The sequence below is a fragment of the Phalaenopsis equestris genome, unplaced genomic scaffold (assembly GCF_001263595.1).
Source record: "Phalaenopsis equestris unplaced genomic scaffold, ASM126359v1 Scaffold000094, whole genome shotgun sequence".
NCBI lineage: Eukaryota > Viridiplantae > Streptophyta > Magnoliopsida > Asparagales > Orchidaceae > Phalaenopsis > Phalaenopsis equestris.
In genome coordinates, this window is record NW_018164536.1 from 6,049,905 (window position 1) to 6,066,150 (window position 16,246).

Here is a 16,246-nt window from a genome sequence, read left to right on the forward strand (position 1 = left end):
CGTCGGCGCAGTCCGTTTCGTCATCCGGGGTCGTCCGGACGAGTTTGCCGGCGGGCGAGTCAATTTAAGCCAAAATTGTGTGTGATGCAACGAGTGCGTTGCTGAGTCACCGAGGGTTAACCTAAGGTCGTTTGATCCTATAGGAACTCATTTTCGGGCCCTCTACATGCTGGTCCTTAGCCCTTGCAACTAGAAGTTGAGTGCTTGGAACCACTCACGCGAGTTCTTCGCAAAAATAAGTAAAGAAGCGGTTTGAAGTTCTACGGAGGTGGGCTCCATTACTAGTCCGCTAGGATGGTCAACATGGAACTCCTAAGGCTAGATTTGGGGTTCATGGGAGTAGGAGACTAAGACCTCACTAAAAATGAGGTCAACAGACTTTCATTAATATCTATTGCTTCAAACCTGATATTGAACCCAACAATTTCATTTTGGGCATTTAAGGGTTGGTTTCCGCATTGAACCCAGTGAATCAGGCAAATACCATCCATGTATTTTTTCTGTTGATGTTTTGGCTATTGTGATCATTGCATTCTTAGATGTCATATAATTGGTGGCATATTGTTGAATGCTTGGTAAAGTTTATCATTTTTGCTACTGCTTAAATATGTTTTTTTTTTCCTTTTTTGCTTGTTTGGTTAATTGGATGACTGCAGTCGTATAATTATATTTAACCGAAATTGGTGTATATGATGTCTATGCGTAGCAGTTCCTTCTCGATAAATAAATGCATATGATGGAAGAATTACTTCCTTGACTAGTATTGCGTGCCAAAAAAGTTAACTGAAAGTGCTGAGTGTGTCAATTTTTTTTCATCATTACTTGGACTGTTCAGTACACTGTAAGGAAGATGAGAATTAAGTGAAATTTTAAAAAAATCACTAGGCCTAGCAGAATTGATGAATATCTTACCATTTGAAAGAGGTATAAGGTTTATTCTTCACTAGGGAGTCAAAGTGTTGAAAATATAAAATATTGATTGTTAAGGCAAAGTCTAGTAATGTGCTATACTGACTGATCGCTGTTAAGCCTATTGGAGTTGGTGCTTAGTAACATGAGTTTGTAGTGCAATTAACCCGAAAAAGGGGCAAGATAGCCAATTTCTGCCCGTGCAAAGTCAGTCAAACGGAGGCATTCTTCGACTAGCTGTAGAATTTAATCCGTGTTTCTCATTGCACTAGAGATTTGGAGAATGTAGTTGATTCCGGAGTTAACCCAAACAACAACGAAAAAACAAGTTATTATTATTGAATTCAGAATAGGGAAATACAATCTGATAAACGGAAATAAAAAAAGCATCGTACACGCCACAACAAACTCAAGCCAGAGTGGATATCGGGGTGGGGATGGTGATTTGTGAGGGTTTGGACCTTCGGAGAGATAACAAAAGGGCGGTTGGAAGGAAGGATGGTGGAGCAGCAAGAAGGGGGTGATGGGGCAGCAAAGGGGAGGTGAGAAACTGCCAGACAGCTAGACAACAGGAAGGGCGAGAAGCGGTGGCAGCAAGGGCGAGGGGCTGAACAGCAAGTAAACGACAGGAAAAGTGCTGTCCTGGGTTGTGGCAGTGATGTAGGATGGTCGGACAGCTGTAAAACAACAGAGCGAGGGATTTCTGGGTGCGACAAGAAAATGTGGAGGGCTGGAACTTCAATAACAGCGAAGAGGAGGGAGCGGAAGGCATTGTCGGCGGTTGTCACTGTAAAAAACAGCAATCGGGTGGTTGTTCGGGGACGGTTGCAACAATGGTGGGAGGTCAGATAGTGGTAAACGACAACAGGAAAGATTGGCGGGCTGCGACAACAATGGTGGAGGGCAGGGGCAGCAATGGCAGCATAGAGGAAGGCTAGGAATGATAGCGACAATGAAGGGAGGAATAAAGGATGGAGCGCAACTCGATCCTTTGGAAGGAGATCACTACCTCAACAAATTACAAGCCTAGAATAGAGAAAGAGGATGATGACAGCTGTTTTGATAGAAAACAAATGTCAAAATTGAAAACCTAAATATATGAATCAAATATATAAGCCCTAGATAATAAGGATTGGGCCGACTGTTGAGAGGAAGCGCCAAATCCGCATAAGGAAGGTCGGCTGGCTCTCAATTTGTTGTTCTGACCCAGTCCCAGGTCGCTAGGAAGCTTCCTGCCTATCCAGGTCATGGAGTTGGTTCGTGGTACAGTGGAAGATAATACAGAGATGCTCTGTTGTAAGCTCCCGTGTCAATAATAGAGAAGAAATTTCCTCAACTTTCAAAGCTCTCTCTTAGCATCAATAGCATGTTGTTCTTCATTGCATTAGATAACTAGAAAATTGATCTAAATATAGGGGAAAAACTCATCTAATTTAGAGCTCTCTATTAGGGTGCTGGTAGCTTGATATTTCTTGTTGGCACGAGATATTAAAAGAATGAATCGTATGCATGTGGACATCGAAACTCGAGCAAATTCATTGGGTGACATCTTTGAACAGATTCTCCTTTTCTTAAACTATTGTATTTGAATAACAGTTTTCTCGAAGAAATGATGGGTATCATTCTTATCCAACGAGCATGCTAACATAATTGACTTACAACAAGTTGTAATGCATAGGACACACTAATTTCAAAAGTTTCAACCATTTTAAATGTTTCGTACACATATGACATTCTAACAATCAAGTAGACCAATGAAGGATACAAGTAGGGAAACCCTTATATGATGCATGATGTGCTAGACTTTGCTTGTTACCAAATTTTTGTGATGACTTGATAATATCGATAGATTCTTGCACTCTTATGATTCATTGATAAGGGGAAGTAACTCTTCTTTTGGAAGCCCTCCAAAGATTGAAAAGAGAAAATGAAGTATGCTTTGAGGGAGATGGAGAGGGATCAAGAGGGAGATTTGGAAAGCTAGAGGAAAATATAGGAGAAAGAGAGAGAAGAGGTGTGGTTTTGGGATTCTAGTCACTTCATGAGTAGAGTGACTATGACACATTACTTTTAGATATCTGGTATTCATATCATGAAAAATTTCTTACAAGTTACAAGCTTTCTAGATTCATAAAAATTGTTTGGCATACATGGATATAAAAAGGGGAAAGCAATTCAAGTGCAGTCATAACAAATCATGATGTATCTTTTATAAAATATAAGATTTTTAATAAAAGAACCTTAAAAAACAAATCAACGATTAATAACATATCTATTATATGATTAATCCTTACATAACTATTAGCTACTGCAGAAATATCCAAATAAGGCTCCTAATGACAAGTCGATTAACTCTTTCATAAGGCCAAGATCTATTTTTCAGCGTGTTGAAGAGGAATAACTAGTGTCCATAATGCATGCAGTCGCAGAACACACTCATCTTCTTCTTTAAATATGCCCATAAGAAGATATGTACTAGAGTGACAATCGTGGAGTAGTTTGATAACCCTTATAATAGAGTGGAGCTACTGGTGAGTGAATAATTTGTGTAAAATCTAGATGTTTTAGATCATCAACATTTATCCTGAGTTAGATCAAAAACATTGTAAGAGACCCATAAAATTATTGCTACGACAGTGGTGAAAGTATGAGGTGATCCATAATAATGGTGCAGGAAAATATATATGATACTTGGAGCATATTATATGATAATCTCAATGGCTAGTGCAGAGCCTAAACATATTTATACTTTGTCATGATATATGATTTTCTATAGGATAATCTTATGATAATAATAGCGAATTAAAATCATCTTATGATGGAGTGCGTAGTAGCATAGCAAGTTAGGAAACAACACACATCTTCATTGTGAAGGTTGCTGAAAATTAGTAGTGACTAGAGTTTTCTAAGTCTTAGGGTCTATTTGGGGATGCTACAGCTTATTGAATAACTAGTTGTGAAGCTGCTTTTAGGATAAGCTGTTGTTAGAAAGCAGCTGGTGGTGAAGTGGTGTATCATTTGTATGGTATACTATGTTGTAGTTGTTTCTAAGAAAAAAGACTGTAATGCTCTTATGTATATCTGTTAGGTGTGAGATCATTGCTTCAGAAATAATTCAAACAAAATAAAAAAAATATATTCAACATTTCAAAAAAATTCAGAAGTTCATTATTATACTACTTCAAGTGTAATACATCACTTAACTTAAAATTACATGATAATAAAAATTACAATAACAACAAATAATATTATTATAATGTTATCCTTCAAGTTCAAACATGAGCACTATCTGAATTGGATTTCTTATTATCATCAGTCGGTCTGAAAAATTTACAATTATCAAGTGTACTATTTATGGGAGACCTATAGGATCTTCTCACATAGCTAGCTTCTCGTCTTTAAGTATACTTGGAACATTGCATATCACAGTTGTAGTACAAAACTCTAGAAGCATTTAAAATTCTTAAACTTATATTTTCTGAGAATGCAAAATTCAATGAGTATTCAAAAAATTGGAGTATATGTGTGATAGAACCAACAAGTAAATAAAAAAAGTTAGGACTCGGACTCAACATAAAGAAAATCACAATCAGCCACAATAAGAAGGCAAAGGACCAATAAAGAAAGAAATCTTGGCTGCCTTTAAGTGTTTATTATCAAATTTGTCCAAGTTAAAAAACAAAGCGACATAAAAACCATCTGGAAGAATCTCTGATGTCATATGACTCATCATAGACCTCAAGAAAAAAAAAACTGAAGCAAATCATAATGCAACAACACAACATTACTTAATATTTATAAGCACAGCATAAGACTGCATAAGAACAACACATAATAGTCCGAGCATGACAAATATGAAAGTCAAACAATCACAAATAATAACAAACTGTTAACTCTTAACAAATCAAAATTTTTTAGTCGTGTTGGCTTTCATAGAAAAGCCTATGATAATGACCCCTTTGTTCAGCTACAATCGACATGAACAACTCTCTTTTAGTTGGACCCTTGAGCAACTTGGTAGAGAATAAGTAAAATGGAATGTTATCATAAGTTTCAGGGATCATCTCGAGTGTTCCGATGACATCATAAATGGAAGAAGGTTTGTGTGATGAACTTGGCTAAGCTGAAAATTCCGAAAATGTTGCAACTAGTTTGAAAATTTGATGCCTTAGGAAAAATGTTTTGCTGGCTTTCTTTTTCCGCATGATGGGTTCAACAAAATATTTTTGCTTTGTATGACTGGATGTAGCGCGCTCAGTTGTAGTATGTTATAAACATCTCTCAAGATCATTTGAATTATCGTTCTGTTGAGATGCTTCTTAGAGATCCAAGTTAATTGGAGTTTCTTGACTTGGAGCCCATGCATGATCACTAGTGACAACAACTCCATTGAGCATCATGCCAAGCTTCTCCTCAAGTTCAGGATCAATATCAAAAAGTTTGATTTTTTTTTTGCATTAGAGACATTCTACATTTCAATGAAGTGAAAACAATAATCATATTATCATACATGTGCTAAAAAAGTTATATGACATAAGCATTTAAAAAAGTAACTTCACGTCCGATTTTTTCCTTCCACCATTTTTTTTAAGCATCTAGTCATTTTTTATGGGGTCACAATCCAGTCTGGTTGACCCATATTTCAATTCTTTTCTGCACCTTTCATTCCTTTTTTAGTTGGTGCCACTAATTTTTTAATTGACTCCTATCATATTTTCTTCCAATTGGCTCACAAGAATTTTGAATTATATTATGCTAGCCTTCTTTACTGAAATGGATTGTAGGTCGAGTACCCAGTTTAACCTCTTTTAGATAGACATTAAAAGACAAACACTTCTCTATCTCATTTTGTAGACAAGCCATTTTCTATTGATTTGTCCATAACAACTCACTAGTAAGGAAATAACAAATAAAAATGTGATAAGATAGAAGTTGTTAAGATTTGGAAAAGAGGAAGTTTAAAATTTGGAAAAAAAAAATCAAAACTCAGGGTCAATATTAAGAATTAAAGAATTTGTCATCAAACAATCATAATGAAAAGGGGATCTTGGTTGTCTTACTTCAGTGTAGGACAAATTCTTATATGTAGAAGGGCATAACAGCATAAAGGTTTCCCAGAAGAACACCAAGGTCATATCACTCATCATTGCCCCATAAGCCCTCCCATGTTCATTAGTTCATATTGCAACATACCAAAGAAACCAAAAGAAACGGGATAAGCCAAAATTTCTCACATTGAGGGAGAGCCCTATAAGTGCCCCCATGCTCATCAATTGACATTTTGGCATACCAAAGAAACCAAAGAAACTAGAATTCATCACAAAGATGTCATAAACTAACACATCCAAAGACACACATAAAGAGTAGAGCACCAAAGAAACCAGAAATTTTCACATACATGTCATACCCAAACACACCCAGACACATCAAATCGTATTGACATATGAAAAAAACCGAAGTACGAAAAAAAACTCACATATAGATGTCATTATCAAACACAATCGAATGCACATAGGAGGAGAGCCTTATAAGCTCCCAATTCTCTTATCACATTTCCATACCAAAGAAAAAAAAAATAGAGATCCCCACATAGACTATTAAAACCAAACACACTTAAGGACATTCATGCTCATGTCATCAATTCACTCATGCTTATATTCATCAATTCACTGTGCCCAAAAATCAAACATACCGAAGAGACTCATGTACTTAATGAGATATTAAGGAGAGCTCCATAAGTGCACTCATGCTCATGAATTCACATTTACGCAGGAGAGGGAAATCGAGATTTGTATAAAACCTAGCCAAACACACAAAATAAGGAAGAATACACCCTATCAAGATGACAGAAGATAGGAAAGTCTAGGCATACCTTTAATGAAGAATGATCAGGAACGAGAAGTTGGAAGAAAGAGCCGAACAAAGAAAAAACCTTAGGGTAGAGCTGGAGATTGCGGTGGTAGAAGGGGAAAGCTGAGGGAAAATGGAAGTGAAACCGCAAAACACAAAGGGAAAGGACGACCGTGAATAATATCATATGTCAATGCATATATTTTCTTAAAAAATTCGTTAAAAAATGCATTTCTTTGATGAATATTCAACGCATGTATTGTATTGATTAATTTATATATAAATTCTTACATCGTGTAGAATGATTGAACCAATATATACAGATTCTAGTTAGGTAATAGAAGTGTACTCTTTGTTTTTTTCCTTTTTTCAGCTTCCAATTGTTCCTAGCCTTTGAGTTCACGCCATGTATACAATAAGCCAATATTTCAGTACGTCAATGATTTGATATAAATGTGCCCAGTTGCTACTTTTATTCTCTTCAAATTGCAGCAAACAGATATGGTCTTATGCATCATATATGCATCATTCTCCAGTTAACTGCTCATTTAGATTTTATCCTCTTTTGTTAATAGTTTGTGACCTAAAATCCTTTTAGGCTTGAATCAAAAAATTTATGGATCGGATTTACATTACACCCCCACCCACACAGACCCACCCATGCACATACGCGCAAATGTATAGTTCTACTGTTACTTTGTTGGAATCGGAGTTTTGGATTACTTTTAATTGAAGTTCAAACTTTAATTGCTCTAAAAGTTGTCTCGAGATTCATGTTACGCTTCTAGATTCGTGCCGGATGATTAAAATTTTTTTGATGGTGTGTGTGTGTGTGTGTGTGTGTATATATATATATATATATGTATAGCTATTGTCTTTGAGATGCCAGACCCTTTTTTCATTTGTAACTCCTCTTTTTTTTTGACATTGTGAATTCCTCTCCTTTGACTGTGTAGTTCCATCCATCTATACTTTTTTTCACTTGAACCTTTATGTTTCCTAGTGATGTTTGTTGCTTAACTTTTTGTTATCATTCTTACATCTTTTATATGTAATCCAGCAAGTATACGACAAGGACACATTCAGCAGCGACGACAAAATGGGAGATGCAGAGTTTGACATCCAATCCTTTCTTCAGGCTGTGAGAATGAATTTGGCTGGCATCCCAAACGGCACCATAATCACAACTGTGCAACCCAGCAGGGAGAACTGCCTTGCCGTTGAAAGCCCAATCCTTAAGAAAGATGGAAAAGTAATCCAAGAATTGGTTCTCAGGTTGCAAAATGTAGAGTCTGGTGAGGTTGAACTGCAGCTGAGCTGGGTTAGCATGCCAGGTGCTCCAGGTTTCTGAAACAAACTTTATTGTAATCAAGCCATATTTAGTTTTTGCTTAAATAATCATTGAGCACGTGTTTCTGGACAAATTTTATGAGATGTTGCTTATATAAAACTTATATCATGGGTCCTTATTAAATCAGTGAATCATTACAGTAGCAGGATGTGTGTTCACTATGTTTTGTCTCATGTTTGTGTAAAGTTAATGCAGATTTCATTCTCATTGGTGTTCTGCACTCTCTTTTTGTATTTTTTTCTTTTTTTTTTATTTTTTTTATGTTATAAGTTGATTTTATTGTTATTATTATTTTTTGTTTTAGGTGTTGGGATGAAATATACACTTAGGCTTCGATTGATTAGGACTCAAAACCACATTTTGAAATATGATTATCGGAACAAAATTTTAAACAGAAATACAATAAAAATAATCCTAGAAAAAAATACACCAAGATTTATGTGGAAAACCCCGGGAACATGAAAATTTTATGGAGTTACAACACCCAGAAATTTCACTATGAATGAGAAAAAAGCATAGAGATACACACTCAGATCAATTCTCTGCAAATATGGAAATTTACAGAAATTTGCTCTAACTCTTTCTCTCGATCTCATAAGAGAAAGCCCTTGTTGAAATCCTCCTCTTTGATCCTTGTCGAGAAACACCACACACAAGAAGATTATCTTGTTCATCATATCACGAACTTAAGAATTGAACAATAGACAATTATTTCGTCAGGGCAATCACGTCAAGAAGCGGTGCAAATATTTCATGCACTCAGGATGTAACGACCCAATCGGTAGCATGGTTATGCTCGTTGTGGCGTAGTTATGTTGCCCGGCGTAGCTATGCCTGTTTCGGGTAGGGCTGTGAAATTGCCTTGAAAATTGTAAATCGCTTGAAAATAGGATCAAATTTTAGCTCGAATCGAAATCGGATTGAACCATTCAAGTAGAGCTACGGACCAAATTAAAGGATCGAAATTATTTCGATTTGTCCTCAGCTCGGATTGGGATTGATATAAATTCTTATGAGTTTATATATTTAACATCTAAATTTTTAGTTTTAAATGCATGATGCATTGTCAGCATGTTTGATGAGGGATTTTTTGCTTGAGCAGAGTGTCAGGGATTCAAATCCCCTCTTTTCACCAAAAAAAAATTGCATATTTGGTTGGTAGCCGGCCGCGCGGGCCAAAGCGGGTTCAAGTCGGGTCGATTTGGCTCACGAGTAAAAAATGACATCTGAGTCGACTTGAAAATCGGATTGATCCACACCATATCAGATCGAAATCTAGTAGGATCAATCCACGGTCTGATTTTGATCTTGTTAAAAAAAATTCGCTCTAATTTCGAGTCAGCCCTAGATTGGGTCGAAATCAGATCGTTCATACCCATAGTTTTAGACATAAGTACGTCGTGACAATAGTTTCCATACTAAATAATCTCTCATTTGGAGATTGATTTCATTCAATGCTTGCCCTCCACATTTATATTATGTATTGTAGTATGACTCACACCCTCAGTTTCAAACTTCTTGGACTCCAACTGAAGACAACTTGGCTCTAGTTTTTTCACCGCCTTCATCAACGTGTTTGCAGGATTCTGAGTTGTGTATCTTATCCAAAATGTGTCATCTTCTAGAAGAGAGCGCATAAAATGAGACATGAGATGATTTGTTTTATCATGGCATGAAAAATAGTATTCTGAATAAGATGAATTGCACTCATACCGTCACTATGAAGTTCTATAATCCTTTGCTCTCATTTCTGTCATAAAGTCATATAGTCAAATCATCTCCTTGTTAGTCTCAGTGATAGAGATATATTCAATCTTCGTAGTTAAAAGTATAATAATTTTTTGCAGCCTAGAAATCCAACTCAGCGTTGTGTTTCCCAAAGTGAAGATATACCTTATTGTACTCCTTATACCATCCAAATCTCTAACCATATTGAATTTATAAATTCCTATAAACTGATCCCTACACTTCCTTGACAATGATGTATGTCTGGATTGTTCATATATCTGCTGGTGACACTCACTATATATGCAATATTTGGTCTATACAAATCATAGCATATATTAGACTTCCAACTGCTGAAGCATGCATATGTCTCTTCATATGTGCTTGCTCTACTTCAAACTTAGGCAGTAATTCATTAGCTTGAAGTGACTACCTAATGGGGTGCAAATTGGTTTTCCCTCATCCATGTTAAATCTCTGTAGGACCTTCTCAGCATACTTTGTCTGAGATAACTTCAGTGCAGCTGCACTTTTATCCCTATTGATTATTGTCCCAATGATCTTTTTAGTTGGACCTAAATCCTTCATCTTGAACTTCTCTTGATAATTGCTCTTTTAATTTTAATTTTTTTTTTTTATTTCCTTCATATCTACCTCTGCAATCAGCATGCCATTCACTTAAAAAGGAGTAAGATATAATAATTATCGAAGTATTTGATGAAACAATAGTTGTCTGTTTGGCATTTCATGTACCCACTGTCGACATAAAACCTGTCAAATCTCATGTACCACTGTCTCAGGATCTGCTTCAAGCCATAGTGGCTCCTATTCAATTTGCAGACAAAAATTTCTTTCTTTGGAACCTGTTAACCCTGTGTTTGCAACATATAAAATTCATTCAGATCTCCATGTATGAAAACTGTTTTTACATCCATCTACTCCAGATATAGATCTTCCTTTGTTACCAAACTCAACACAACTCAAACATTTGTCATCTTTTTCATAGGATAAAAAATTCATTACAATCCACTCCTTCCTTCTAGTCAAATCCCTTCACAACAAGTCCTCCTTGTAGCATATGTTATCATTTAATTCCTCTTTCAACATGTAGACTCACTTGTTGTCTAGTGCTTGTTTATCATCTGTAACACCATTAAATCACAAGTTTGATTTAACTTCAAAGAATGCATTTTCTCATCCATGGCAAAGTCCCACTCCCTTGCATCTTCAACTTGAGTGGACTTCTTAAAGCACTCTAGTTCACTACTATGAGTTATCAACAAATAATGTAATAAGGGGGAGTACCTCTGTACCATTTGTATCACTTTGCTAGACCTCTTGAATTTAGTAGCAGATGACTGATGAACTTCATGTGCTTCATTTGGTTGAGTACTCCAGTATTTTCTATCTAAACCTACTTAGACTCTTCAGAAGTAATTGATATAAAAACTTGAATTCTACTCTTGTTTTTATACATCTCCATTTCATTGAAAGTGACATCCCCGCTAATGAATTTTTTTATTTTGATAGTCTCATTACTTGTATCCAAACTCAGCTATGCAATACCCAATAAAGGCATGCTTTAAAGATTTCAAATCAAACTTTATTTTAGACACTGTATGAACATGAACATGTGTTGAACACTCAAATTCTTTTAGACGAGATAGATTTTAATCATTGCTCTTTAAGCTTCTTTGGGTAAGTCTTCATTTGAGGATACTGATGGGCCACAATTAATCAGATAAACATTAATATTCACTGGTTCAACCCATAAATATTTAGGCAAGTTTGCATGCAACCTCATGCTCCAACATATTCCATGATTATTATGTTCTTGCGCTCTACTACTCCATTCTGTTGTGGGGTTCTTAGAATAGTGATCTCATGCCAGATCCCCTTTGAAGCACAGTAATTCCTAAACCTTTGATCATGATACTCACCCTCATTATTTGATCTAGGACACTTTAGCTTCAAGTATGACTCAATTTCTACCATATTCTTCTACTTTTTGAACACTTTAAATATGCAATTTTTTTAAGAAGTAAATTCATATCTTTTTGGTGTGATAATCGATAAATATCACAAAGTTGTGGGAACCTCCAATGGACTGAACTTGGAATTGAAGCGCTTGATAATAAGCTTAGACTAAAAGTTAATTATTTGTTTTCTTACATTAAATTTTAAAAAAAAATTGAAAAGGTATGGCTTTAAAACAGAGTAATAATTCACAATTCTTCTGTGTCTCAAGTTTTGATTTAACTGATAAAACAAACTCGACTTATATTTGATTTATACGATCACCTGAATTTTAATTAAGGGATAGTTTGAACTTCTAACATAAGAAGCACTAGAAAATGTGAATTCGTAAAAATCTTCGCTTAACCAGATACACCAATTCTTCCAAAAATTAAAAGAAAAAAATTCAAGGTGAGAAGATGCTTGAGGTTAAGTAAAGAAGGAAATTCACTTAGATTTTGTAGGAGTCATCTTAATATACAGAATTTAATCTCTGCCTTAATAAAATTCAGGGATCCCATAATTTTAGATAGAAATACAATTTACTTATTGCTTGAATGGAAGCTGGAGATCAGAAGAATTGGTAGGGATATGAGAAGGATTTTTGCCATACCTGATCAAGCGTGTAAAAAGATTTGTGTTAGGAAGGGAATAATTAAAGGAAAGTTGAATTTATTACCAAAGCACATTAAAACCTCAATAAGGCTAGGGATTGCATGGCCTTAACAAACTTGTACTCATGCTGACAAATGGCAAAGATACTATTTCCTTTCAAGTTTGAGTTTAGAAGGAAGATTACTTGGGGACAAGTAATAGACAAGTTTTGGAGATTTGATATAAGCAAAATATTTGATATTTTCTTGACATATTTTCCCATGTTTTTATATTTTTCTATACTAATATTATGCTTGAGAAATGTATTTTTGTCTTAGTTGTGCAAGTGACAGGTTGGACGTGATTTTTGAGTGACGAAGGGTGAAAATCAACATAAAAGGAGAATTTTTGTACCAGCACACTTGTGCCACCTTAAGACGCACCCAAGTTAACATAGCTCGCTCGCAACAAAAACGGGGTGCATCCGCACCCACGTAAAGCACTCTCACCCAGTTGCACTGCGCCCGCACGTGGCCAATCCCTGGACATCACACTCGAGTCGTCATAGCAGCACCTACGCGCCCACGCCAGATTCACGGTGCACACGTATCTGACTCGTTGGGCTTATTTTGGCAAGAAATTTATTGTCTTTGCTAAGCCGTGCATAAATATATCCTCATCAGGATGGTTTTAAGACATCTTAGGGGTTGATTTTCAACCTCTTGTTCTTTTGATTTCGTGAGAGAGCTTTGAGAGGAAAAATTCTGCTCTTGTGGAGAAGACAAGTTTTTATTGTAAGTTTAACATTTTTTTGTGTCTTGCAATGAAGATCTGTACAGTTTGTGTCTATGGTTTTCTTGACAATGTGAGGCTAAACTCCTTTTCATGTCTCTGTGATGTAGGGTTAGTGGTTTTATCGTGATTTTTCAATATCTTTTTCTTGTTTCATTTTTTCGTGCTTTTATAGTTTTACGTTGTTGGTTAACCTTCTGGATTTCGTTTACTCCCAGTTTGGCTAGTTAGGATGTTAAAATCTTTCGTAACTCTATGACTTCTAACCATTACATAGTGGAACGAAAAATGTTAACCATGGAATTCTAGGAGGATAGATATACTCCAGTAGGATTCTGCAACCTTTATCATTTATGAGGGATAGAAAAAATCTTGGGAAACGTCATGAGGTTAAACAAAACTTAACTTCGTGGGTTTCTAATTCCTTTTTTGACCTAGACATAAGCATAAGAAAAAACTTAACTTCGATTGACAACTATCACATAAGAAAACTTTAATGAACATCACGAAAAACCATGATACCTGAATCACAGAGGCACTAGCCTCATCACCCTTGAAGAACTTCCAAGATTTTCTCTGCTTTCTGTTTTTTGTTTTATGTTATCTGCGATCTGAATTATTTTCTGTAGAATTTTAGCATTTCAACATCTTTTGAGATCAGTCAAGTTATGTCCACAAGATTAGCAAACTAGAGATTCTTTGTTAGGAATAATTGTTAAAATCTTTCCATGTGAGATTGATACACGGACTCTTAGATTGTATATTACTTGACACATATACTTGCATTGTGCGTCCGACTTACTTCTCAGTAATTTTTGGCGCATCAATCATCGAATTTGATCCCTATATAATACAATTGGTTTGTTACAGTGTTGAAATTATTCAAATGTTTTGCCACTAAACTGTCTTCCACAATCTTCTTGTTGAATACCTCTTCATTAGAAAAATTTTATTTGAAACAGAAGGTTTTTCATACAACATTGTCAGTACTGCCATAAGATCAATTGTGGTTTTTTATTCACTGTATTGAATACAACAGACGAGAAAAGTGACAAATAGATCAAACCTAGGGCAGTTCGATCCAACACTTCCCAATCCTCTATAGTCGTCAATTCAAGCTTCTTGGTGATACTTTGTAGTGACAAATACATTTCTTTTCAAAACAATGAATCCCCCACTTATATACTCTGGAAAATAGCTCGATCTATTGAACTTCTGCACTTTGTACCTTGCTTCGTCGGCTATTATTCCCAGTCGAATCAAACGCCCCGCTCAAATGCCCCATGTTGCAATGGAATATACACTTTGGCTTCAATTAATTAGAAATCAAAACCACACTCATGGAATAGGATGACAACAATTCGATAAATCAGTAACAAATTTCGAATAGCACAATAAAAAGAATCTAAAAAAAAAAAAAAAAACATATCAAGATTTTTGTAGAAAAACTCAAAAAACGGGAAAACCCGACGGAGCCACACCACCAAGATATTTCACTATAAATGAGAGAAAACTACAAGTATACATACTTATATCAACTATCTGCAAATATAGAAACTTACAAAATTTCACTCCAACCTTTTCTCTCGGTTTCATAAGAAAAAAGCCTCGTTGAAATCATCATCTTCAACCCTTTTTCCGTGTCACAAAAGAACTTGTTGAGAAACACAACATGCAAGAGCTCGAATCCCGAATTTAAGAACTGGACCAATAGATAACCATTATGGCGGTGTAATCACGCTAGAAAGTGGCATAAATATTTTGTGTGCTCAGAATGAAGCAACCCAACCAACGGTGTGGTAATGCGTAGCTATGCCGTCCGAAGTAGCTACGTCCATTTCAGGCATAGACATTTGGCCTTGGGGGTGATTTGGGATCAGATTGTTTTTTCTACTTGTTTTTATTTTTATTTTATTTTTATTTTTATTTTTATTTGAAATAAACTATGATTATTTTCGGAAATATTGAAATCATCTTGAAGTGTTTTTTGATAGCTAAGTTTTGTTTCTAAACATTTAAAAAAAATAATATATACATATACATACTACTTCACCAGCGAGCTTATGCTAATTTAACCCTACTGGCTAAGCTGTGACTTTATTTCTTATACGTTTATATATTAAGGTATGTATGCATCCATTAATAATTTTAAATCTAAGTTCTGAAAACACAAGCTCAAATTGTTATGTAAATGAAATGCAAAGAATCTAATTTTTTTGCCAGCATAATTGGAATAGTTAGGTGGTAACTAGGGGTGTAAACGAAGCGAACACGAACGAACAGAGCTTGTGTTCGTGTTCGGTTTCTTTTGAAATTTAGTTTGTTTGAAATAAGCTCGTGCTCAAAATTGTTCGTGAAGTCACTGTTCATGTTCGTTTCTTAACGAACGAGCCGAGCACGAGCTGTTTGCGAACGACGAGCCAGTTTGACATCCCTACTATTAATATATATAAATAGTATATTATACTAATTATATAACTTATATTATATAAATATATAATATCTATATTATTATATTATTAATATAGTATATTAATATATTATTATTATTAATTTATTATATATTATAATTTATAAAATTTAATTTTTTAAAATATCATAAATTTTTTATGTATAATTATTTTAAATTATCTTATATTTCGAATAATAACGATTCGAATACGAACAGACACATCACTTTTCATGTTTGGTTCGTTTAACTAACTGAACGAAAAAAATTTGTTCACATTCATCTTGTTTATTTATCGAACCAATCGAACACGAACTCATTGATGAATCAAATAAGAACTGTTTGCGAACAACGAGCTTTTTTTGACAGCCCTACATGTAAAGCCCCCATTTTCTCCCTATATTATTGAGTTTATAGCTCGGACCGGGCTGAGCCGGCCTGCTTGGTTTTAAGGGTCCAAATAAGGCCCAAAAGAAAGGCTAATATGGTAATATAGATGGTTTGACATCAGGGTCTTATATATCGTGATTTGCTTTGCATGCCCTAAGATCGTCTCCGGTA

General features: G+C 35.3%; 1 protein-coding gene across 1 annotated transcript in view; it reads left to right on the top strand.

The window, feature by feature from the left end:
• Positions 1 to 8,282, top strand: part of LOC110020288 (protein C2-DOMAIN ABA-RELATED 5-like) — a 30,101-nt gene extending 21,819 nt beyond the window's left edge. Inside the window, exon 3 of the mRNA XM_020718340.1 lies at positions 7,820 to 8,282. Within this exon, the coding sequence (XP_020573999.1) occupies positions 7,820 to 8,110 (291 nt within the window). The 3' untranslated portion in view covers positions 8,111 to 8,282. The remainder of the gene's footprint in view (positions 1 to 7,819) is intronic.
• The last annotated feature ends 7,964 nt before the right edge of the window (positions 8,283 to 16,246 follow it).